Here is a 23114-nt window from a genome sequence, read left to right as displayed (position 1 = left end):
GACTAATATATCGTCACTAAGAAACGGTGGTACATTAGATAATGTAACTTTCTTTGAGGGTGTAGAGAGCGGAAGTACAGGGATAAACAGATCGTCCACAACGATCCCTGTCTCTACCACTTCATTAGCCTTTTCAACAGTGCAGAGGAAGATAACCGTAGCGTTATTCATCCTAGATGCAGACAAGATGCTTTCATGTCCTACAACAACACCCACAGCCAAGCAACATTTCTCCACACTGACTGCCGACGCCACTTTCACTCCGTGACGCCGGGTCAGTGAGCCCAGACCCTGTGCTCGCGGGACCGACATGCTCCCGATACAAACGGGTAGCACTCGCCGAAAAACACACTAAACAACCAGCAATAAGAAGAAACGTCAGAGGAAAGAAAAGAAAAAGAAAAAAGCTACTCACAACAAAAAACACCCGCACTCACGCTCCACACGCTCGCCCTCAACAGTCACACCGGAAGTGAGAGAGAGAGAGAGAGAGAGAGAGAGACAGAGAGAGAGAGAGCGAGAGCGAGAGAGAGCACAGATGCTGATGGGTAAATTACACATTAAATCACTAGAATAATATTAATTAAGGGGGAGGAGTTATTCTAAAGAAAGAAAGGAGTGGTGAGCGTCTTTAACCTCATGTACTCGAGTCTGTAGACAGACAGCAGATAAGTGCACATGGCAAAGTCGAGTTTACTGATGAGAGCAGCCGCCTCCGGTGACGGATCCAACAGATTGATGATAGTGCTGCGCAGTTCACTTAACTCCGCCTTCAAAAGAAAAATAAAGTATTATGTGCAGTATGTAGTTAGTAAAGTATGTTCGTGTGTTCAGACCGTCGAGAGAGTTTTGTGTACGGGTGTAACGGTGTCGTTCTTCAGTGCCGAGTTATACTGGAGCTCTGAGCGCAGCGGCTCTCCGCTGGGAAACGTCAGCAGAGGAGATTTAGTGGCAATTTCACAAACACCCTCGTACCATTCCTCAGGCCACAGACCTACAACACAAACACACAAGCAGACAGTAAAAACACTCTTCACAGCACACGCGTGTCCGTACATTACACAGTGACACTGGTGCCGTTTATTTGGTTACCAGATCCTTCCACAGCAAACCCCATGACCACGGAATACAGCCAGAAATCTCTGAAGAGCTTCTGCAGACGTGGTTTGGCTTCTTTAATGGGAGGCAATCGACGGGTTAACTGCAAAAAAAAAAACACACAAAACCGCTTGTACATTTCAGATGTGTGTACTGCACTTAAAGGGTTAAAGGGACGGTTCACCCAAAAATTCTGACATTCATTTATTCTCTCTCATGTGGTTGTAAATCTATATGCAAGTCTTTCTTCAGTGGAACCCAAAAGAAGATATATTGAGAAATGTCTGAGTGGTTTTGTGTTCATAGAATGGAAGTCAACGGAGTTCAGTGTTGTTTAATGCTCAACGTTCTTCGAAATATCTTCTTCAGTGTTCTGCTGTGTGACAGGTTTGTCATTTTCGGGTGCGCTATCCCTTTAAAGCAGACCGATTACGAGGCTGTTTGAACTCAGTTCTGTTTGATCAGTGAAGACCCAAAGTCCAATCGAAGAACGTTGTCACAAACAAGAGACTACAGAGGGAGAGAGAAGGTAAGAGGTTTGCTCGAGCATTAAAACAACTTTGATAGCCCGTTCATTTAAAACATTTGAAGAATGAAGATGTTTAAAGCGCGTTTTGTTTTTTCAGGATGTGGTTTATTTCGATCGCAGCTGTCGTCTCTCTCCTGAGCGCCCCCGCTCTCGCTGGGGTAAAAGATCTCGGTTCACACTTCAGTGGACACCAGGTGGATGCCCGCGGACATGCTCCCGCTGGAGAAAACACAGACATCGAATCCATTCCCCTGGACTTCCACCGTGAGAACACGGTCACGAATGATCTTCCTCTGGAAGGACTGGATGAAGAAGATTACATCGACTTTGATAAGATCCTGGCAGAAGGTGAAGACGACTACAGCGACGGTGATGCCATAGACGAAATCTCCACCCCGGCCCCTGACCTCGACCTCTTCTCAGAACCCACCGACCCAAAAATACGGCGGGCACGCCTCTTACGCCTTTTCCACGGGCGAACACGCCTGCAGCGCATCAACGTGGTCAACGGCCGCTTTGGCTTTAGGCTTTATAGAAAAATTCGCAATCGACTCAACCAAACAGACAACATCTTATTGGCTCCTGTTGGAATCTCCATCGCGATGGGTATGATGGCTCTAGGGGTCGGGCCAAACGCTCAGGAGCAACTCTACCAAACTCTGGGGTTTTCAGAATTTGTCAACGCCAGCACTCACTACGACAACACGACCGTGCATAAGCTTTTCCGCAAGCTCACGCACCGGCTGTTCCGCCGAAACTTCGGCTACACGTTACGCTCCGTCAACGATCTGTACGTGAGACGAAACGTGCACATTCAGGATGGGTTCCGTGGCGGTGCCAAGACGTATTACTTCGCTGAGCCCCAGTCTGTTGACTTTTCCGACCCCGCTTTCTTGGTGAAGGCTAACCAACGCATTCAGAAGATCACGAAAGGTCTGATAAAAGAGCCGCTGAAGAGTGTCGAGCCCAACATGGTGGTGATGCTACTGAACTACCTCTACTTCAAAGGTAAATCCATGCAAACCCCATTCCAAGTGATTTTTGATTTGAAACGTGATCTGAAAGTCACGGTTGTGTTCACTCAAACGCAGGCACGTGGGAGCAGAAGTTTCCGAAGGAGCTGACGCACTACCGGAACTTCCGCGTCAATGAGAAACAGCAGGTGCGTGTTCCCATGATGCAGAACAAGGGCAGTTATCTGGCGGCGGCCGACCACGAGCTGAACTGCGACGTGCTGCAGCTGCCGTACGCCGGAAACATCAGCATGCTCATCGCCGTCCCTCAGAAACTCTCAGGGATGAGATCTCTGGAGCAGGAGATATCGCCAACCCTCATCAACAAGTGGCTCAACAACATGACCAACAGGTGACAAAGTTCTTATGATTGTATTTTTGTTTATTGAGCCTAGTCGAGCGAGCACTGGCGAGCTTGTAGAGATGCAGCAGTAGTGCCAGAGGAGAACTGTGGGTTTTTTCTCCACTGGAGTTTTGGGTTCTTCGGCACTGTTTGCACACTGGCTGCACTGGTTTTGCTCAGCATGTGCTTAGATCCGTGTCCTCGTCTGTCCTGGAACCATATTCAAATGCGCATCAGATTCTAGGGAAAGGCTTCGATCATGCTTTGGTATTCGACTCATCTGAGGTAGTAAATGGGGCAAGGGTTAGTGATGGGGTTTTGGTCTACCATTGTTGGATGTTGGATAGGAATGCTGTTCCAGTACTAACATACACTCTTAAAACTCTACACTCTACATTTAATCGTTTAGCACAGGGGTTCCCAAACTTTTCAGCCCGCGACCCCCAAAATAACAGTGCCAGTGACTCGAGATCCCAAACATGACAACACAAAAGAACACAGTCTAACATAATATTATTTTATAGTTATTTACTCATTACTTTACTTATTGTTATACATTATAGATAAAAAATATAATAAACTATTACTAGATGGTCAAATTTCATCAAACAGATTCGAGTGCTGATGGACGTCCTCTTTATAAACGCCGGCCTATAGGGGACAATAGCCTTTCTGACTGCCGCGCCTCCCTGCGTTTCCTCCCTTTGGTCCATACGTTTCATTTGGAAAAAATAAAAAGATCCTAAATTTAAAGCCTGAAAAATAATCTGCGTGCACATATGGGAATGTTTAACGTTGTGCTGTAAATTGTCTTGCAGCACCTAACCTAATGTGGTTAGCAATGTTGTTAACATGACATAATCAGGGGGGATTCCAACGGCTGATGGCTTTTTATTTTCATGGCTTTATTTTTAACGTACAATACGTAACTTTAACGTAACGTAATTTTTATATTTTGTTACACTTATTGATTAAATACACCATTTCTAAGATTTCTGGAAATCATCTTGCGGCCCCACGACCCAGACTTTGGGAACCCCTGATTTAGCAGACGCTTTTATCCAAAGTGACTTAAAAATGAGGTGAACAACAGAAGCATTTAGAACAACACAAGGACAGAAACGCGTAAGTGCAACAAAACTCAGTAAGCCTATCGCAGTATACGAAGCTAAGCACCAAAATTTGTATTTATCTTTTTATAAGGAAAGAAAAGGTAGAAGAGAAATAGAAGTCTGTGTTTCTGGGTCAGGTGTTGGCGGAAGAGATGTGCTCAAATAAAATGGGAGCTATAAAGGGTTCCTTGGAGCGATGCCACAGAAGAACCGTTTTGCTTCCCCAAAGCGTCATGAACCATTTAGTTCCTAAAAGAACCACCTTAAAGAACCTTTTTGAACTACAAAGAACAGAAAGGTGTTAAAGGTTCCTAACAGCCAAAACTGGTTCTTCGACGGCATCGCGTGCAGCACTTTTGTCTAGGAGTGGAGGATGAACAACTTACTCGACTAAATCTTGTTGTGCTGGATAAGACATTCTTCAGATGGTGTTGTGAAAATCAAGGAATTCTTATTGGCGTGTTTGTGCTCTCTGCTGTAGGACTCGTGAGGTGGTGTTCCCTCGGTTTAAACTGGAGCAGAGCTACGATCTGATCGAACACTTGAAAGAAATGGGCCTGACAGATCTGTTCACGGAGCAAGGAGATTTCACCCCCATGACCTCAGAGAAAGTCATCATTAACTGGGTGAGAGGACTTAACGACACATGCGGTTTATGTCTTCTTCACTAAAAGAAGATATTGCAAAAGAAGATATTTTGAGAAATGTCTCAGTGGTTTTGTGTTCATACTATGGAAGTCAATGGAGTTCAGTGTTGTTTGGTTATCAACATTCTTACAAAACTCATACAGGTTTCAGTAAGTGACGAATGAATTGTCATTTCTGGGTGAACTATCCACATCTTACATTTTTCTTCATTGTGCTGGTGTGTTAGATCTCTAACAAAACATCAACTTTGATCTTTAATTGCACCATCTCTCTCTCTCTCTCTCTCTCTCTCAGTTTAAGCATCAGGGCATCATCACAGTTAATGAAGAGGGAACCGAGGCAGCAGCAATGACACACGTGGGCTTCATGCCTTTATCAACACAGACACGTTTTGTTGTGGACCGGCCCTTTCTCTTCCTCATCTATGAACATCGTACAGGCTGCGTGGTCTTCATGGGACGGGTGGTCGACCCGTCACGAAGCTAAACACATTCACATTCACACACACACACACACACACACACACGCACGCACACACACACACACACACACACACACGCACACCCTGTCCTCAAGATAGTTTCATCATATATCACTGTAAGCATAACTTTTAAAAAACAGAGAATCGTTTCTGTGTCATGTTTTGACAAATGAGACTTTTGTAATGTAAGCACTGATAATAAAATGAGTCGAAGGTTTGTTAAACTGAAGTCATCTGTTCAAAGGCAGTAAAAACATCCCTTGTGTGCCAACAACATGGCAGGACATTTTGCAAGCCAGGTAAATATTTATCAGCGGAGTTAAAGTCTAACCACGCGAGCTCGAGATCTCATCACAAGGATTCACCCACAGCCAACAAACAGAAATGAAAGGACTGAAAAGAGATAAGCAAGAAATTTATGTAGAAAAATAAGACCCCTGGAAAAATAAACTACATATAAAAGAATGAAATGAGACCGAGTTGTCTAAATGGCGTGTGTGTATACATAAGTGTGTGTATCTTACCACAGCGATTACAGGAATAAGAACCCCTAGATTGCCAGCACTGCTGGATGCCTATAAAGCACAAGCACACAATTAAATAATCACACGCACACACACGGTGTATTACTTCTGATTGACACTGCATTATAACAGATTACCAGACGGATTAATTGAGACAGACAAACACAGGCAGACCTTTAGGGCAGGACCTTTATCACTGGCCCGCTCACTCGCTCTCTTGCCCTCGAGTCCGAGCTGAACAAACAGCTCCAGCAGATTGACCAGCAGCTCATCCACCAGCTGCTCCCCCTGCAGGTTAGCTGCGATATTGGCCAGAGCATTTATCACAGCCAAAGAACAGTGCCTACACACACACACACACACACACACACACACTTGGTTTTTATATACCATAGACAATTATAAGTACTACATACTAACCCAAACTCTACATCTAAAACAAAACTTCAACCTATAAAATTCATCAATTATCATTTAAAAATCATTATTTATCATTTGTTATAATAACATTATCCTCAAATGCCCCAACAGGAGGTTTGGTCACATTTAGCTACTGTCAGTCTTCAACTGGAGTGGCAAGCCAGAGGCGGAATTTGTAAACATGCTTTTTTTTCAAAAAATAATTGCTATGTAATAAAATGATCTTTAATATGCAATACAAAAGAAGCTTAAGGACAGCTTATGTTTTCTTAAAGAGAAACTATATTGTTGTAATACCATTGACATGAAATTGGTGGATGCCACTTCTCCTAAAACATGTATGAAAAATGTATAATAAAAAAAACTACATTTCAAATATATTTGAAAATACTTCAATTTAATTGAAGTGCACCCGTTACATAAAATCTATAGACGGTTTGATCTTAACAAAAAATAAACAAACGTTACTGCGCATGCGCACTTTTGTGACCCCAATTGAACTTTTGGTACACATTCACAAACAACAGAGTGCCTGCAGATTATTTCTGATAACAAGCAAAAGAAACCGAGAAGAAGCGTTACTTGGTTAAACTTGTCTCTCCAATATTTCGAATTTTGACAGCGATACCAAGCTCAACCTCTAGAAAATGAACCTACAACAAAATTCAGCAAATCGTTTATTTAATACAATTATTATACAGTAAAATAATTATATAAATTAATATTTATTTAAATTCAATAAAACATAAATAGTTATTTTAAAAGACACTAGCCAAACACAATCCGGAAGTTAAAGGCGCAGTTCTTGAAAAACAGCGGCCACTAGCGTTGTATTATAGTTTTGCAACGAATCTCTGAGTCATTTGCCCACCCCTCCCTTTCGAATTACGACGGTGGCCAGTAAAAAAAGATGTCGTCTACTGAGACAGCGGATAGCAGTGATACAAGCAACGATGTTTCTTTGCAAAGGTAAGGCACTATATTAACGTAACTAATCATTTAACATGTATTCTATTGCGAAAGTTACTGTTACAATTCTATAATTAGATATATTTCTTGCGTGCTGTCTAGTACACGCTGAGAGTAGTGAAGTAACTAAAGTTAGCTAATCGTAAATAGCAACGCTGTTCAAAGCGTTTGATCTGACAGCGACATAGGCAGTTAGGTGTAAGTTAGTAGACGTTTGTCTCCCCCTTTGTAAAGTCAGGAACAACCGGAGTACGTACCGCAGGGACGGAAAAACATTATTATTCGGAGGTTATATGGCCATTGGTATGAAATGCTTACGTTACCGTTTCAACAAAACAGTTGTTTGGTGAACATTGAAAAAGTGGAAACATTGAAAATGTTGAATTATCTCACCAGTCTAGCAGAAAACAGGCAACTTCGGCGTCGCCTTGAAAACATTTGTCTCTCAACAGTGCCTTCCATCTGGTAATAGATACACCAATGTTTATCCTGGATTTCTGCCGCCGTTTGTCTCTAATTCGTCTGGCAGCATCACGTTTGCGCTTCTTTGACGACGGAGATTCACGCTCTGTCGGCGCTTGTGCACAATACGCATGGTCCTCCATTTTATCAAAACTTCTAAGACTGAACAATCAATTGCTTCAGCTAGACGACGACTACTCCTCCTTCTCTCCGTACAACGACTTACTACTTTGTGCGTCTTCAACTCAGTGATGACGCAAGCTGCGTCTAAAAACACACACGAAGACCAACATATACGAAACGCGCTCTGTAGAGCTGTTTGTCCGTTAGAGCTTACTGTACAAAACATGGCTGCGCAACATAACAAATTCCATGTAGATAGACCCGCACCCTATGTAGATACAACTAGTTTATTCTAAGGTAATAAAAACATAACTTTTCATTACGTAAGGTTTTTATACACATCTAAAGACACAGTTTTGTATGTTATATTGCATTTCTGTTAATAGATCATACAAAACATACCGCACTGTACCTTTAACTGGGAGTCATGCACGCACGGGTCCATATTCATAATATAACTTCTTTATTTGTGTTTAAAATGTGATATTGAAATTTCTTCACAGGAACATGATGGGAACGTTTTTTTACTTTTTAAAACTTTTTTCAATACAAATTTGCAAGCATATATATATATATTTGTAAAATTAATTTCAACTGTATATTTCAACCCGGCACACGTATGCGCGCGCACACACACACACACACACACACACACACACACACACACACACACACACACACACACACACACACACACACACCTGTATCCATGATCTCTGTAGTCTTTGGCAGCAGAATACACCACATTACTCGCTTTCACGCTGATCTGCTGAAAGAGATTCCAAACCTCCTGATAAATGTATTGCTGTAGTGAAATAAACACACACAGACGTGTTAGAGAAACACAACACCATCAACCATCTGGTCTCCTCAAATCAAATTTCTAAGAATAAATCGCAGCACACACACAGCAGTGATTCTTACATTTCCGGTGATGACCATACAGCCCAGCTGATCTATGATCAGCACATCCAGCTGTGACGGAGGCTGACAGAACTTCTGCTGTAAGATCTGCAGGATGGGCTCCATCACTTTAGGGCTGTCTCTCATTGCCACGGCGATGTGACCCAGCGCTCGGATGGTGTGGTCCAGAATCAGATGGGCGTCCCTGAGGAGAGATTAACCCTGTCAACATCACTCGAAATAACAGACAGCATGACAAAAAGTGAGCGTGTTTGTTTTCTCACTTGTCGTTTTCTTGTGAGATGTAGAGACGGTTTGACAGACTGGCTAAGAAAGCTTCCACTATAACAGGATCCATCGTGAGGCCCGCTTTGAGACATCTGTAAGAGGACATACAGAACCCAGAGACATCATCCACTCATCACAGTCTCATCGTCACTCATTGAGATATGAATGAGATCATGAGAAATGAATTCTGGCTGGACTGTGACCTGCAGATGTTGTCGATGGAGACGTCTCTGAGCTGCTCATACATGGACGGCTGATCTTTTCTGTTACACAGCAGGTTAAGAGTGGACTGAGAATGCTCATTGGTCACGTTGATTTTGATCCCGCCTCCTCCTAAAAATGTTAAAAGAGGATTTTGAGTCTATTCTTCAGATACAGAGAGAGGACACAGAAAAAGAACTGAACTCACCTGAGCTGTATTGACTGTGATACTTATGGAGTTTAATTAGCACCGCCGACGGAACCACCAAAAAATCTTTCAGAGACATCGTGGCTGAGTGAGCGATCACAGGAAAACACTCACACAGACGCCCTAAACCCTGCGACAGAGAGACAGACGGTCACAGGCGCCATAAACTCTGCGACAGAGAGACAGACGGTCACAGGCGCCATAAACTCTGCGACAGAGAGACAGACGGTCACAGGCACCATAAACTCTGCGACAGAGAGACAGATGGGTCACAGGCGCCCTAAAACCCTGCGACAGAGAGACATACAGGTCACAGACGCCTTAAACCCTGCGAGAGAGAAACAGACGGGTCACAGACACCCTAAACCCTGCAATAGAGAGACAGACGGGTCACAGACACCCTAAACCCTGCAATAGAGAGACAAATGGGTCACAGATGCCCTAAACCCTGCAATAGAGAGACAGACGGGTCACAGACACCCTAAACCCTGCAATAGAGAGACAGATGGGTCACAGATGCCCTAAACCTGCGACAGAGAGACAGACGGGTCACAGATGCCCTAAACCCTGCAATAGAGAGACAGATGGGTCACAGATGCCCTAAACCCTGCAACAAAGAGACAGACGGGTCACAGACACCCTAAACCCTGCGACAGAGAGACAGATGGGTCACAGATGTCTTAAACCCTGCGACAGAGAGACAGACGGGTCACAGACGCCCTAAACCCTGCAACAGAGAGACAGACGGGTCACAGATGTCCTTAACCCTGCGAAAGAGACAGACGGGTCACAGATGCCTTAAACCCTGCGACAGAGAGACAGACGGGTCACAAATGTCCTTAACCCTGCGACAGAGAGACAGATGGGTCACAGACGTCCTTAACCCTGCGACAGAGAGACAGACGGGTCACAGACGTCCTTTATCCTGTGACAGAGAGACAGACAGGTCACAGACGCCTTAAACCCTGCGAGAGAGAGACAGACGGGTCAGAGACACCCTAAACCCTGCAACAGAGAGACAGACGGGGTCACAGACGTCCTTAACCCTGCGACAGAGAGACAGACGGGTCACAGACGCCCTAAACCCTGCAACAGAGAGACAGACGGGTCACAGATGTCCTTAACCCTGCGAAAGAGACAGACGGGTCACAGATGCCTTAAACCCTGCGACAGAGAGACAGACGGGTCACAAATGTCCTTAACCCTGCGACAGAGAGACAGATGGGTCACAGACGTCCTTAACCCTGCGACAGAGAGACAGACGGGTCACAGACGTCCTTTATCCTGTGACAGAGAGACAGACAGGTCACAGACGCCTTAAACCCTGCGAGAGAGAGACAGACGGGTCAGAGACACCCTAAACCCTGCAACAGAGAGACAGACGGGGTCACAGACGTCCTTAACCCTGCGACAGAGAGACAGACGGGTCACAGACGCCCTAAACCCTGAAACAGAGAGACAGACGGGTCACAGACGTCCTTAACTCTGCGACAGAGAGACAGACAGGTCACAGATGCCTTAAACCCTGCGACAGAGAGACAGACGGGTCACAAATGTCCTTAACCCTGCGACAGAGAGACAGACAGGTCACAGACACCCTAAACCCTGCGACAGAGAGACAGACAGGTCACAGACACCCTAAACCCTGCGACAGAGAGAGACATACAGGTCACAGATGCCTTAAACCCCGCGACAGAGAGACAGACGGGTCACAGACATCCTCAACCCTGCGACAGAGAGACAGACGGGTTACAGATGCCTTAAACCCTGCGACAGAGAGACAGACGGGTCACAGACGCCCTAAACCCTGCGACAGAGAGACAGACGGGTCACAGACGCCCTAAACCCTGCGACAGATGGGTCATCCTGTTATGTTCTATTCCACATTGGTGTCAGATCTGACCATGTACCTGCAGACAGCAGATGAGCAGTGGCATGTGAGCGATGATGACTTTACTGGATGTTTTGGACTGAAGTTTCTCTGACAGTTTGGTACACAGGTTCTCTGCTCCTGAAATAAACACCATTCATGAAAATTAATTAATTCGATGATTAAATTATTCATCAAAGTTACATTCGTCTTTTTGACCTCACTTTGAATAAAAGCATCAGCTAAATTCTGTAATGTAAAATGAAATGCGTTGTGTTGTTTATGTATTACTCTATAAATAAAGATATCAGTGATTGGCAGCGTAATGTAAACAGACCCTGCTCATCTTTGACAGCCCACACCATGAGGTCCACACAGGCGGCGTTGGCATGACAACGGAGCTTGAGAGGACTGGGTTCCCCCGGCAACCGCACTTCATGCAGAACCCTCAGCAGCTCTGATTGGCTGCTGCTGAACTGCTCCAGCACGAAGTCATGAACCTCCATCACAAAACCCGTCTGCACATCTGACCCGAACAAACACATGAATCATTCACATGAGGTCAAAGGTCAAAGAGCATCACTTACATCAGAGATGAGATTTCAATCACCTTTGACATAATACAGCGTATCCCTCAACATCTTAAACACGCTGACATACAGCGGGTCACTGAACGATTTGTAGAAGAGATCAATGCCTGGATTGGCCTTCAAAAAAAGAGAAAGACAAAATGAATCCAAGACAAAACATTACAACGACTTTATCTGGAATAACACACCGTTTTTATTGACTCAAGCAGAAAGTTGGCAGACTCATTTCTGTTGGTCTTGTGAAAGCGACAGTTCATATAAAAATCTAAATAAGATAGCATTCTGTCATCCTACACAGGTACAAAGCAAACACATGAACATTTTTCTATCGCTTTAAATATATTCTGCAATAAAAGAAATGTCCTCTTACTTTCAATTGGTTTAATATCCAGAAAACGTGTGAATATTTGTATAAACAACAATATTTAATAACTAAAGCGTACTGACTTTATGTCGCAAGTTATTGTAATTATTACTTAGGTGCCCAACATCTGTTAACTGTTCACGTTTACATGAATATAAATTTAAAAAGCATAAAAACATTGTTTAAACCGTTTCTATTAAAGATCAGTTCAGTTTTTTGGGATTTGACCATTTTCTTTCAAATACAGTATCCTAAATGAGGAATGTGTCTTTTTTGCTGTGTTTATGCAACATGTCATGTGAAGCCCTTCAATAAAAGCCTCTGGAGTTTACCTCCGTCACCTCGGCAACAGCAGCATCCAGACACTTCAGGAATGAATCGGACACAAACTGCATCACCTGCAGAGAAACTCTGTGTGTTACACTGAACCATCACAGCATGAGTTTATATACACCTGCACAGTTTATCAAGACACGATGCTGTGCGTGTGTGTGTGTGCGTGCATGCGTGTACCATGTCCAGCAGATCTCTCAGTATCTCCAGAGGAACGCCGATCTCTTGTCCACCGGCACCAGTAAAGAGTGGAGAGATGGAGAAGCTTGAACTGACTGTGGTGAAATAATAATCTGGATTCACTGCACCTCCATCCGACAGATATGAACCTGACATCAAACAAACATATTCATCATCACAATCAACCCCGTCACTCTCTCAGCTTTAAATCTACACCAATCTTTCATCACAATAACTTGTTTCGCCATTTAAACAACTTAACTCTTCCAGGCTGATGTCATCAAGCCCCTCCCACCTGTCTGTCACTCAGACATGTTTTACTTTCATGACCTGGGCCCGTGTTCACAAAACATGTTATCTTAACACCAAGAGTTCTCCCAAACAACAGCAAAAGTCTTTAGTTAAGAGGCTTAAGAGTTTCTTTAGCAGCAGAGAAAATGGACAAAACACAAAGAGGGAGAAGAAATGCGTTGCACACAAGGCATGACAGTTATAAGTTAATCAGACACAACACGTTAGATTGTGAAATGAAAGTGACCTATTTGTCAGTTATGGTGACCCATAACCGAAATGTGACCTCTGCATTTAACCCATCCAGAGAGTAGTGAACACACGCACACCCGGAGCAGTGGCCAGCTATCACTGCAGCGCCCGGAGACTTGCTGGGATCATGTTTGTGACCGATCTTATTCAAGACGCGCTAACATCTCAACACAGCGCAGAAATGCCATAGCACCAGAAATAAAATAATCACTACAATAACTACATTAACATATTCGGCATCTGGAAAAATGCAACTATGCAGCAGAGATGATTTGGTTCTGTCCCAACCTTCTGTAAGTAAAGCGATCAAACGAAGAATAACAGCACTTACAGAACCTTGCTTTGCTGTTCATTTCCTATCAAATACGTTAAGTATGACATTGGAAAATAAAGAATAAATATACCTATACCTATACACACACATACATACAGGTACATCTCAAAAAATTTGAATATCATGAAAAGGTCAATATTGTTTGTCACTCATTTCAGAAAGTGAAACCCATATATTATATACAGTAGATTCACTGCACATAGAGTCAAATATTTCAAGCCTTTATTTCTTGAAACTTTGATGATTATGGCTTACAGATAATGAAAACCCACAATTAAGTGTCTCGGAAAATTAGAATATTACATAAGATCAATTAAAAAAGGATATTTTAAACAGAAATGTCAGGCTTCTGAAAAGTATGTTCATTTCTATGCACTCAATATTTGGTTGGGCCTCCTATCCTATAAAAATGTTTTCCTTTCTTGGGCAATCAACCAATCACAGTCTTCAAAAGACTGTGTCATACATAGCAACGGGGTCAGCCCCACCTCCTCACTGAGATAAAAGTGTTCATCTTTTCCTTGCTCAAAGTTGCTCTCAGATTGGTCCTGAATCGCTTTTAAGCTTAGACTCCTACGTAGAAGTTTTTCAGCTAAATTAAGAGCTTTCCGAGAGGATACTAAGAAGCTTTCAGAATACGGGCCCAGGACTCATCCAACTACTTTTTTCAGTTTCACTCATTAAGGCCTCTTATTGTTGAAGTAAAACAAGTTGCGCAATCGCTGACTTCAAGATAACAAATGAATTTTTGCAAACTCTGCTTTTCAGAGAACTAGGGAGGTTTATTGAGAAACAAACATGTACATTGTGTGAACTGTTGAAGAATGTTGAGACTTCAGGTTGAGACAGAGATTCGACCCTTGACAGATCGAACCTTAAAAATTACCTTCGAAATACTGTGGCCCCGGTGCTGTGGGTGAGCAGGGTGATGGGCCGCCTCGCTCCGAGCTCACCTGTCAATCAAACCAAGATGTTCATGAGTGACATTATGCGATTGTGAACCTGACGCTGGCTCTGAGGGTCTGTGGGTGTGTGTGGTGGTGACCTGCAGGTCTGGGTGGGTGGCGGCGCTCTTGCGTCTCAGTGTGTCTCCCTGACACGCCGTGAGCAGAGAGCTGGGCAGGATGGAGCGAAAGTCGTTAAACGATCTCCTCCGAACGCCCTCGGTTTCCACAGAAACACGATGAATGGGCTGCGTCGATCCTCGCGGGAACAGCTGCGAGAGGAGAGGCTCGCTGCCGTTACCATAGCGACCGAAGGCTCGAGTCACACCCAGAAGACAGGGCACCGCATACCTACACAGGTACACTGAACAAAAAACACGCAAGTCAGGTGTGTGCACGTGAAGTGCACCAGGACACCATCAGCTCACCTTTATCATGGTTTTCAGGTGTTTGACAAAGCTCCAAGAGAGACCTCATAACACCCATCACAGCCTCCAGAATCTGATCATGAAATACAATTTAAGATGAAAAAGGTGTCATGGAAACAGACCTCATTTTACTAATATTCACACACTGATGATGTGAAGATGATGGGTCGAGAGAGCAGACCTGTGAGCGAGACTCGGTGTCTCTCTGCGCTACATCAGATAGAAGAGTCACCAGACAGAAGCTGAAGTTTTCTGCCATGGGAAGAGTCTCTGCAGACACAAAGATAAAAATTTGATACAAAATGAGATAACTCCGTTTTAAAAATGTTTTTATTGTGCATTCCAATTAATATCAATCAAACTGCAGTTGGTTTGTTTTGATTTAAGCGCTAATAGCTCAAAAAATAAAACACAATAAAAACACGATAACATAATCAAAAACATGACTTAAAATTTTTTAAAAACGGAGTTCTCTCATTTTGTAACCAAACTCTTCATTTACTTCTACGACATACAGAAACAAAGTGTTTTAAACCACCACATTCACAAAACATCCTAATGTGATGATATTAAAAAGAAACACATTATTTAATCAGAAAATCATTTAAAGCAGAAACAGATTGGAAGGGAAAAGAAACAAGTTGACAATGGGCCTCATTCATGAAACATTCCTACAGTACATATATGAGTAAATTCCGAGTCATTTGCGCGTATAACAGACCTACGCGAAAACAAATACTTCGTGAACGTCAGATTTGATAGTAAAATGTGCGCATGCACGCTGATTGACAATTAGCATAATCCCCGCCTATGAATTACAGCTACGCAAATGACGTATCTAGGAATGCCGGAATCCTCTGGACTTCATTCTCTGGTTTGGCTACATTATATCGCATAAACGCATATTATACTAATAGGCTATATGCTTACCAATAGATTAACCAATTAAACTGTGTCCACCAAAGTATTTTTAGTCAGCTAAAATAATTATACCTGGTGCTCTTCTGAAAACGACCAGCTGGTGGCGCTTGAGAACGCTGTGGAGGCACTGCGCGTTATTCCGGAGATGCGTTGGTTGCTGTGATTTAGAATATCCGCAACCGTTAGCCTGCTTGTTACTAGTATCTTATTTGAAAGAATATTACTGAATATGAAAATGCAGTAACCATTAATATTAACGTCTCCATTGTTGTGTATGATGGTTGGTCAATGTAGTGTTTGTCCCGCCTCTTCTCCACTGTGATTGGACGGCTGTGTAAAAAAGGACAGTGACGAGCTCTGCGTTTTACCCAAAGTTAAAAAGTAAAAAACGATGAAAGACCTAGTGACATATCATTATGATACATAGTGCATCAAAATGCAGTGTAATCAGTTTGTCTAAAAGAATACAGAACGTTATAATATTTACAATATGGATGGAGCAGGTGTACATTTTTTTGAACCAACAAACAATTTGAAAATACGAACATTTTCATGAATCCTAAAATTTATGTAAGAATGACTTTACGAACGATTTAAACAAAAGTTTGTTCTGCTCGTGTTTCATGAATGAAACCCATTGACAGCTAAAAAGGAAAGTAATTTTGTAAATGAATAAATGTAATTCCAGAGACAAAAGAAGATATTATATTTTGCTAAAGGACTACGAGTGTTTCAAATAGGAGACAATATCAGCAAATATGGAATCTGTTTTTATTATTGTTATTCTTTATATATCAATGATCGATGAAACTAAGCAATTCTCAGCAAAGCATATTAGTAAAATCAAAGACTGAATGGATACTAGTAATCTCTTTCTGAACAATAAATTTAAATGTTTGAAGTAATACTAGGACTGTGAATAATGAAAGTTAATGGTGTTTATTCTGAAGACACTAATGATGAACACATTAAAGACGACAGAAACAGACACTCAATCTGTTACCTTTACTCTTTCTTCCAGCATTCTCCTCCACCCACTGAACTCTGGGTAATCCCTTCAGCAGATTCAACAGGTAACTGACCACCATGTCCTTGTGCTGAGAGAAAAATCAGTGTTGTGAAAGGGACAGTTCACCCAAAATGGAAAATTCTGTCATTATTTACTCACCCGCAGGTTGTTTCAAACCTGTATAAATGTTTTTGTTTTGCTAAACACAAGGGAAGATATTTGGAAGAATGTAAGTAACCAAACAGATCTCATCCCCTATTTACTGCCATAGTAGGGAAAATAAATACCATGGGAGTCCATGGGGGTAGAGATCTGTTTGGTTACTGACATTCTCTCAAATATCTTCCTATACAGTTTGTAACAACCTGAGGGTGAGTAAACGATGACAGAATTTCAATTTTTTGGTGAACTGTCCCTTGAAGTACATGGCTGGACAGTCCAGATCTGAAAATGCTTTCATATATCAGACACACTGACCGGATAATCATACACCAAAAGCGAAGTACAGGTGTGTGTGTGGTGTATTTATATAAACACAATTTTCCCAGAAAGGAAACACAATGGCAGTGGAATAAAAATGATGGGAAAACAAAACTGCTCGTTTTAAATGAGAGTGAGAGATCAGCAAAATCTAAACAGCGTGTGTGCGTTAAAACAGCAATGTCCGGTTTCACAGACGAGGCTTAAGACTAGTCCCAGACTAAAATGAATGTTTGACCTGTCTTAACTGAAAATAACTTGCCCTGACATATCTTAAAATAAGTCTTAAAATATCCAGTGCCATTGTTTTTTCTCAAGATGCAAACCAGTAATTTTTTTTTCTAAGGCATTTTTATAAAAGTGCCTTACATATTCTAATTTCACTAAGCCTTGTCTGTGGAACCAGGCCTAAGTGTGCTTAAACTATTTGAATTCCTCTGTGAATTACAGCCGCTTCGTCTGATAAAACAAACATCCAGATTTACTTGTAAACACATTAACTGCAGCATGAGATCGATCTCGAGTCCATACACTACAGCTCTATTTCACCTGCAAATCTGACTCGACCAGGAACACGGCCAGAGCGATCACAGCATCCGTGCGCCGGACGTCTAAAGTGAAGACGCCGTGACTGTCGCATGGACACATGCATAATAATTTCTGCACCTGTGGGAGAAAGAGAGACCCGAGTATTTCTTTACAGTCCTAAACAGTTTTCTTCATCTTAACACAAAGCTTTAATCTTTAATATATAGCAATTATATTCCAAGCAAAAGTAACTCTTATATACTGATTTAACATTAAGTGTTTGCATTTTTCACTCTGCTCATGCAGTTATCAGGTAGCCAAAGTGTTGCTCAAATTTAAGGATAAGAAGAAGCGTATCAGTCGACCATCCGCAGAACAAGAACAATCTGTCAGAACGATCTGGAATGCTTTGATATCACGATCTGAAAAGTGATTTTCTGAAGCGGACTCAGCAGGCAGGTGTGTAGAAGAAGATGAGGCTGCAAATATTATCATCAAATAAACACTTGTGACGTGTGTGGCGGCTGTCTGACTGCACTGCGCAACATCCGCGCGTGGAATTAAACACAAAACACGCGTTCTCATGCAGGCGTCTGCGGTGTGCCAACGCATTTCACAAGAGGAAGTACAGTAGCACCTGCTGCTGCCGTCATCAATGTATTAGAACCACAATAACGTATATAAAACTGACACGACTCAGTGCCTGACATCTGTGTGAATGAAAGCCTGCATCTGCTCAGCTGACACTGATAAACAAACAGCGCTTGAAACTTCAATGTTTATTTATACACATCTATCAGCCGCAAAAACCCGTTTTGTTTGGTTTAGATCTGTGTTGGTTGATAATGGGTGAACATAAGACATAACAGAGCAAATGGTTTTAATACATTAAGCACTGTTTAACTATGGTACAGTATTTGTTATAACATAATACAAATAAACGATTCTCACATGATTACTCTTTTACTATAATAAAACTTTTTATTTTCATGGTATACATCAGCGTGGCATTATAATGCACCACAATCACTGCATTACCCGTCTGCATGTTTTTTAAGTGAAGCACAAAACAACGGCGCACTTTAATAGGGTATACATCAATAGATAACATCATCGTTGTGCTGCGCAACAAACTCGCGCATTACTGCAGCGCCAGGCACCTGTCGCGCACACAACAACAACGCATTGCAACATCAAATCGACAGTGCAACAGAATAACCGCGCGCTTGTACAGTGTCTGTCTCTCGTACCTTCTCCACGGGCGCTGGTCGGTGGGCGGCCAGTGATCTCGCGAGCGACAGCACCGTGTTAAAGTAGAACTCGCGCGTGCGACCGCGCGTGGACATGATTCGCGAGACGCCAGGAAAGCTGAAGTTTAAAACACTGAAATCATGATGATTTCTGCTGCTGAAGGAAAAGCCCACCGCAATACGGCAAGTGCGAAGGCACAAATGATAGACCGTGCGCGCTAGGCGTGCGAGGGCGCGAGCAAGGCGTGTCGTGAATTAAGCATCATCAGTGTGCACTTTTTATTGGCTCTCAAAGAACCTACTACTGGAGTTTTTATTATTTAGAAAGCGCTTTCATACAAAGCGTGCCGTATACTTCATTGCATAGTATACTACTATTGTATTTAACTATACTAAACTGTTTAAAAATGTCTATATACTGTAGTTTTTAGCATTACTGTTGTCAATAGATACTATGTAAAAACTATTTTATACTAAGTTTTTGCACTGGCATTATGGCATAATATGATAGTATTAACTGTGAAACGTGTGTATTATTTATAATTGGGGGAAAAGTGAATGCGCTGAAGAAATAGGTTTAGTGAGTCAATTTTTCAACATTCAAGCGCATCACAACAAAAACGAGAACGATCGAGGGGAGGAGACTGTGACGTCGCGTTGACGCCACCGGAAGCAGTTTCCGCGCAGGAGTCAGCTAGCGAGAGCGCAACACGTCAAAGGTACGAATTTATCATCAAACCTGTCGTTATATCGCGGTTTAGTCCGACAGATCGATGGGGAACATCACGAGCTTTAAAACAGGCTAAAGTTTTTTCAGCAGGTTTGTTTGTAAGATGAAGATAGTGGCTCCGATTACCTGGGATAGAAAGGAACGCGCTTTAAACCGCATACGTTACCCCAGCTAACAATTTTTGGTTCCCATAACGTTATTTTCTAAGGTTCGTTTTTGGTTCTCCAGGAAAGTTTTCTTTACGGAAATCCCCTAACGTTATAGAAACCATGAAACTAACGTTTTATTTCCGTAAAGATAACCAAAAGCAAACCTTACAAAAACATTATGGGAACCAGGAACTAACGTTAGGGGAACGTTCTGTGTTTGCTGGGACGTAGTTAAAGAAATGTGAAATACATTTGTTAATTTAAGATTTTGTATCCGGCAATGTTAAAAAGTCTGATGATTGTTAATAGAACACGATTGTAATTCCACGTACCATCGTACATAGCATGGAATCCCACATAAAAAAATACTGTAGTATAATATGGTGTTTACTGTAGTAAAATCTACTATACTATAGTCGAATTGTAACTTACTATAGCAAATACTATACCATTTAAAGGTAATACTTCAAAACAGTATGCTTTAGTAATTATACTATGCTATGGTAAACTGTAGTTGCTCACCAGCTCAGCACTCCGCTGTGTTTAACTCAATCTCAGGATGTCTGCCTATCCCAAATCCCACAACCCTTTCGCCGCCGATGATGATGAAGAGGAGAACACAGGGCCGAGCAGAGGCTTTAACTTTGATGATGATCCTGAGGAGAGTTCACTGAGCCCGGCGGAGAGGAGACAGAAGCAGCTGCAGAGAGAGGTGACGCACACAGCGCAGTCCGCCGTGGACAGCAGCTACCGCTCTCTCGCCCACATCTACGAGTCTGAGAAAGTTGGAACCGAGACAGCAGAGGTGAGAGGAAACTTTCAGATGGTCAAAGCTCGATGTCAGCGTATTTTTCTTTCCCAAGATTTACTCATGATTTATCACGCATCTTCTTCATTTAATTGGTCTTGATTCTCTCTCGGTCTCGACAGGAACTGATTCGTCAGGGTGAAGCTTTGAATAGAACAGAGAGAATGATTGACAACATGGAGCAGGACATGCGGACGAGTCAGAGGCATATTAACAGCATTAAGAGTGTGTGGGGCGGTGTGGTTAACTATTTCAAAGCCAAACCTGAAGCCAGACCTCCACAAAAGGACGAGCCTGTGTCATATGATGGCAGCAGCAGGTGAAATAAAAAAAAAATTAAAGCCCTAAGAGGTTAACACACACTGATTGTTTGTATGTTCTATCTGCTGCTCTTTTAAAACCATTTTAAAATGTTTTTGTAAATAAATTTGTGCATAATTTTAATTAAATTTTTATACCTTTAAATGCAGGCCTTTAGAATACAAACGTTTTAAGAAGTGTGATTTTGTAAATTATATAACAACGATGTCTTTGACTTTAGTTTGCAGAATGCACTTTCAGAGAGCAGACGGCATGAAGCCAAATATCAGGCCAGTCATCCAAACCTCAGGAAAATGGACACATCTGGTATATATATATATATGTTTACATATATTTACACAAACAGAAGCTCTGTGTCCGATAAGCACATCTGTCTGCTTGTCACAATCACAGAACGAATGTTTGTTCAAACAGGATTTGGAGCTTCTGCGTCTCTGGATAATGAGCCGTCCGATCAGAACGGATATCCCAGGAACAAACAGCTGCGAACTGCCCATCAACAACTAGACCAAAATCTTGGTGAGAAATGTAGTCTGTACAGATTTTGATGACAGATTTTACAGATACTGACAGTCTGTGTTTGTATGTCGTTTCTGTCCAGATGAAATGTCGTTGGGTCTGAGGAGGCTAAAGAGTCTGGGTCAGGGGTTACAGTCAGAGATCGATAACCAGGACGTTTCCTTGGACCGTTTGCTTAATAAAGTCGACTCGATGGACGGCAAAATCAGCTCCACTGACCGGCAACTCAAAAACCTTAAATAGACATGAAGTGTGATGTCATTTCCTAAGGACGTGGCAAAGGTGCTGCCTGCATTGATCCATACTGGAAACACCTGCTCAGTACTTTACATACTGCCGGCGCTGGTTTGTTGTACTTTCCTAGAAAAGTTTGTGTGGTCATGAACATATGAAGTGGCTGTATGTGAATGAAAATATTAAAAGATGTGATTTTTGCGATGTTGAGATTTGAATCTTGCCTGTATTTGATCGTCGGTCCTCTTGATATCAACATAAAAAACATGAGGTTAATCCAGATGTGGATGCCACTGTGCGCAGGGTCGAAAGAAGATTGAGGACTAAATATATTCATAAGCAAAGAAGTCGAAGAAATGCATACCGTCATTTTGTTCGCTGCAGTCCACCAGATCAATGTTTTTCATCCACCTTTTAATTAAAAAAATTATTTCGCCTCGTTTTGAAATTAAAGTCCACTGCTTTTATTATTCCCTCTTGAATGTATTCCATAAGCCGGTGAATTTATCTTTTGTCTGATATTTTTATCATAATAGACCTTTAAGATTTGCCATGTGTTCATACCAGTCTATGTGAGTCACAATGTGCGACAGAAACACGGTCTGCCTTAATATTCACTGTTTTTTTTCTTTTGTTAAAGCATTTATCATTTTCATTTCTTTATAGCATAGCATTTCAATACTGTTAAAGCAAACCTGTAAAAGCAAACAATTTCTGTCTGCTGAATGCGATATGTGACCATGAATAAAATGTTTTCTGTGTTCAAATTGTTTTGTGTTCGATGCATTGATACAGTTTGCTCTCAGAAATAATAGACGAATGATCCCGAAATGAGCTACCAAGAATAGTTTCGGACAAAAAAGTAAAACAGGTGGTTGTTTGAATACCACAATAAATTAATGTAGTAATCATTGATAATGTTTTTAAAGTCAATTGTAATTGTGATAGTAAGTTGTATTTTTTGTTGGGTGGATTGATTACGATTGTAATACCATAGTTTTTGTCAAATCTCATGGTTGAACTACTATATTGTGTACTGTATACAGTTTTAGTGTAATTGTAAATTTGTGGTTAGTATGGTTTTACTACAAATACCACAGTTCATTTGTTAATCTTGGTAAGGGTTTTATGTAAATAGTACTTTCAAGACCACACCAGCAGATGGCGACAGATTTGCATCTTGTGAAGACGTTTTTTTACCACCGTTTGTTAAAAGTTCTAGTTTATTTGAGAGAGAAAATCTATATTAAGTTAAAT

General features: G+C 41.9%; 3 protein-coding genes across 4 annotated transcripts in view; 2 read left to right on the top strand and 1 right to left on the bottom strand.

Moving 5' to 3' along the window:
* Positions 1-19534, bottom strand: part of pi4kab (phosphatidylinositol 4-kinase, catalytic, alpha b) — a 40584-nt gene extending 21050 nt beyond the window's left edge. The window contains exons 1-22 of the mRNA XM_057356000.1: positions 19097-19534; positions 17868-17984; positions 16833-16926; positions 15090-15178; positions 14909-14981; positions 14582-14844; positions 14423-14489; positions 12660-12808; positions 12479-12544; positions 11803-11899; positions 11530-11718; positions 11233-11333; positions 9323-9452; positions 9117-9246; positions 8910-9005; positions 8647-8830; positions 8424-8527; positions 5923-6091; positions 5749-5799; positions 1093-1201; positions 858-994; positions 637-770 (exon numbers count right to left, since the gene is read on the bottom strand). Of these exons, the coding sequence (XP_057211983.1) occupies positions 637-770; positions 858-994; positions 1093-1201; positions 5749-5799; positions 5923-6091; positions 8424-8527; positions 8647-8830; positions 8910-9005; positions 9117-9246; positions 9323-9452; positions 11233-11333; positions 11530-11718; positions 11803-11899; positions 12479-12544; positions 12660-12808; positions 14423-14489; positions 14582-14844; positions 14909-14981; positions 15090-15178; positions 16833-16926; positions 17868-17984; positions 19097-19192 (2645 nt within the window). The 5' untranslated portion in view covers positions 19193-19534. The remainder of the gene's footprint in view (positions 1-636; positions 771-857; positions 995-1092; positions 1202-5748; positions 5800-5922; positions 6092-8423; positions 8528-8646; positions 8831-8909; positions 9006-9116; positions 9247-9322; positions 9453-11232; positions 11334-11529; positions 11719-11802; positions 11900-12478; positions 12545-12659; positions 12809-14422; positions 14490-14581; positions 14845-14908; positions 14982-15089; positions 15179-16832; positions 16927-17867; positions 17985-19096) is intronic.
* serpind1 (serpin peptidase inhibitor, clade D (heparin cofactor), member 1) lies at positions 1208-5712 on the top strand. The gene is made up of 4 exons (XM_057356001.1): positions 1208-2635; positions 2719-2992; positions 4577-4721; positions 5038-5712. The coding sequence occupies exons 1-4, from the start codon at positions 1726-1728 to the stop codon at positions 5227-5229; spliced, it is 1521 nt and encodes a 506-aa protein (XP_057211984.1). The 5' UTR covers positions 1208-1725; the 3' UTR covers positions 5230-5712.
* Positions 19535-19693: 159 nt separating the features above from the next.
* snap29 (synaptosome associated protein 29) lies at positions 19694-22616 on the top strand. Of its 2 annotated transcripts, none has more exons than XM_057356002.1 (6): positions 19694-19815; positions 20534-20780; positions 20906-21102; positions 21325-21410; positions 21498-21623; positions 21706-22616. In XM_057356002.1, exons 2-6 carry the CDS (start codon positions 20535-20537, stop codon positions 21864-21866), a joined length of 816 nt encoding a protein of 271 aa, XP_057211985.1. In that variant the 5' UTR covers positions 19694-19815; position 20534; the 3' UTR covers positions 21867-22616. The 2 variants fall into 2 exon arrangements, with proteins under 2 accessions (XP_057211985.1, XP_057211986.1); XM_057356003.1 differs by having other exon boundaries at positions 19696-19815; positions 21519-21623.
* The last annotated feature ends 498 nt before the right edge of the window (positions 22617-23114 follow it).

This window comes from Triplophysa rosa, linkage group LG17 (assembly GCF_024868665.1).
Source record: "Triplophysa rosa linkage group LG17, Trosa_1v2, whole genome shotgun sequence".
Lineage (NCBI taxonomy): Eukaryota > Metazoa > Chordata > Actinopteri > Cypriniformes > Nemacheilidae > Triplophysa > Triplophysa rosa.
The sequence above is the reverse complement of the archived record's forward strand: the minus strand, read 5'-3'. Positions and strand labels throughout refer to the sequence as shown.

Excerpts from the sequence above, each read along its gene's own strand:
- snap29 (XM_057356002.1), top strand. The coding sequence starts at position 20,535 with ATGTCTGCCTATCCCAAATCCCACAACCCTTTCGCCGCCGATGATGAT. Across the intron at positions 20,781-20,905 it reads TTGGAACCGAGACAGCAGAG|GAACTGATTCGTCAGGGTGA; the intron begins GTGAGAGGAAAC and ends CGGTCTCGACAG. Across the intron at positions 21,411-21,497 it reads CAGGAAAATGGACACATCTG|AACGAATGTTTGTTCAAACA; the intron begins GTATATATATAT and ends TCACAATCACAG.
- serpind1 (XM_057356001.1), top strand. The coding sequence starts at position 1,726 with ATGTGGTTTATTTCGATCGCAGCTGTCGTCTCTCTCCTGAGCGCCCCC. Across the intron at positions 2,636-2,718 it reads GAACTACCTCTACTTCAAAG|GCACGTGGGAGCAGAAGTTT; the intron begins GTAAATCCATGC and ends ACTCAAACGCAG. Across the intron at positions 4,722-5,037 it reads AGAAAGTCATCATTAACTGG|TTTAAGCATCAGGGCATCAT; the intron begins GTGAGAGGACTT and ends TCTCTCTCTCAG.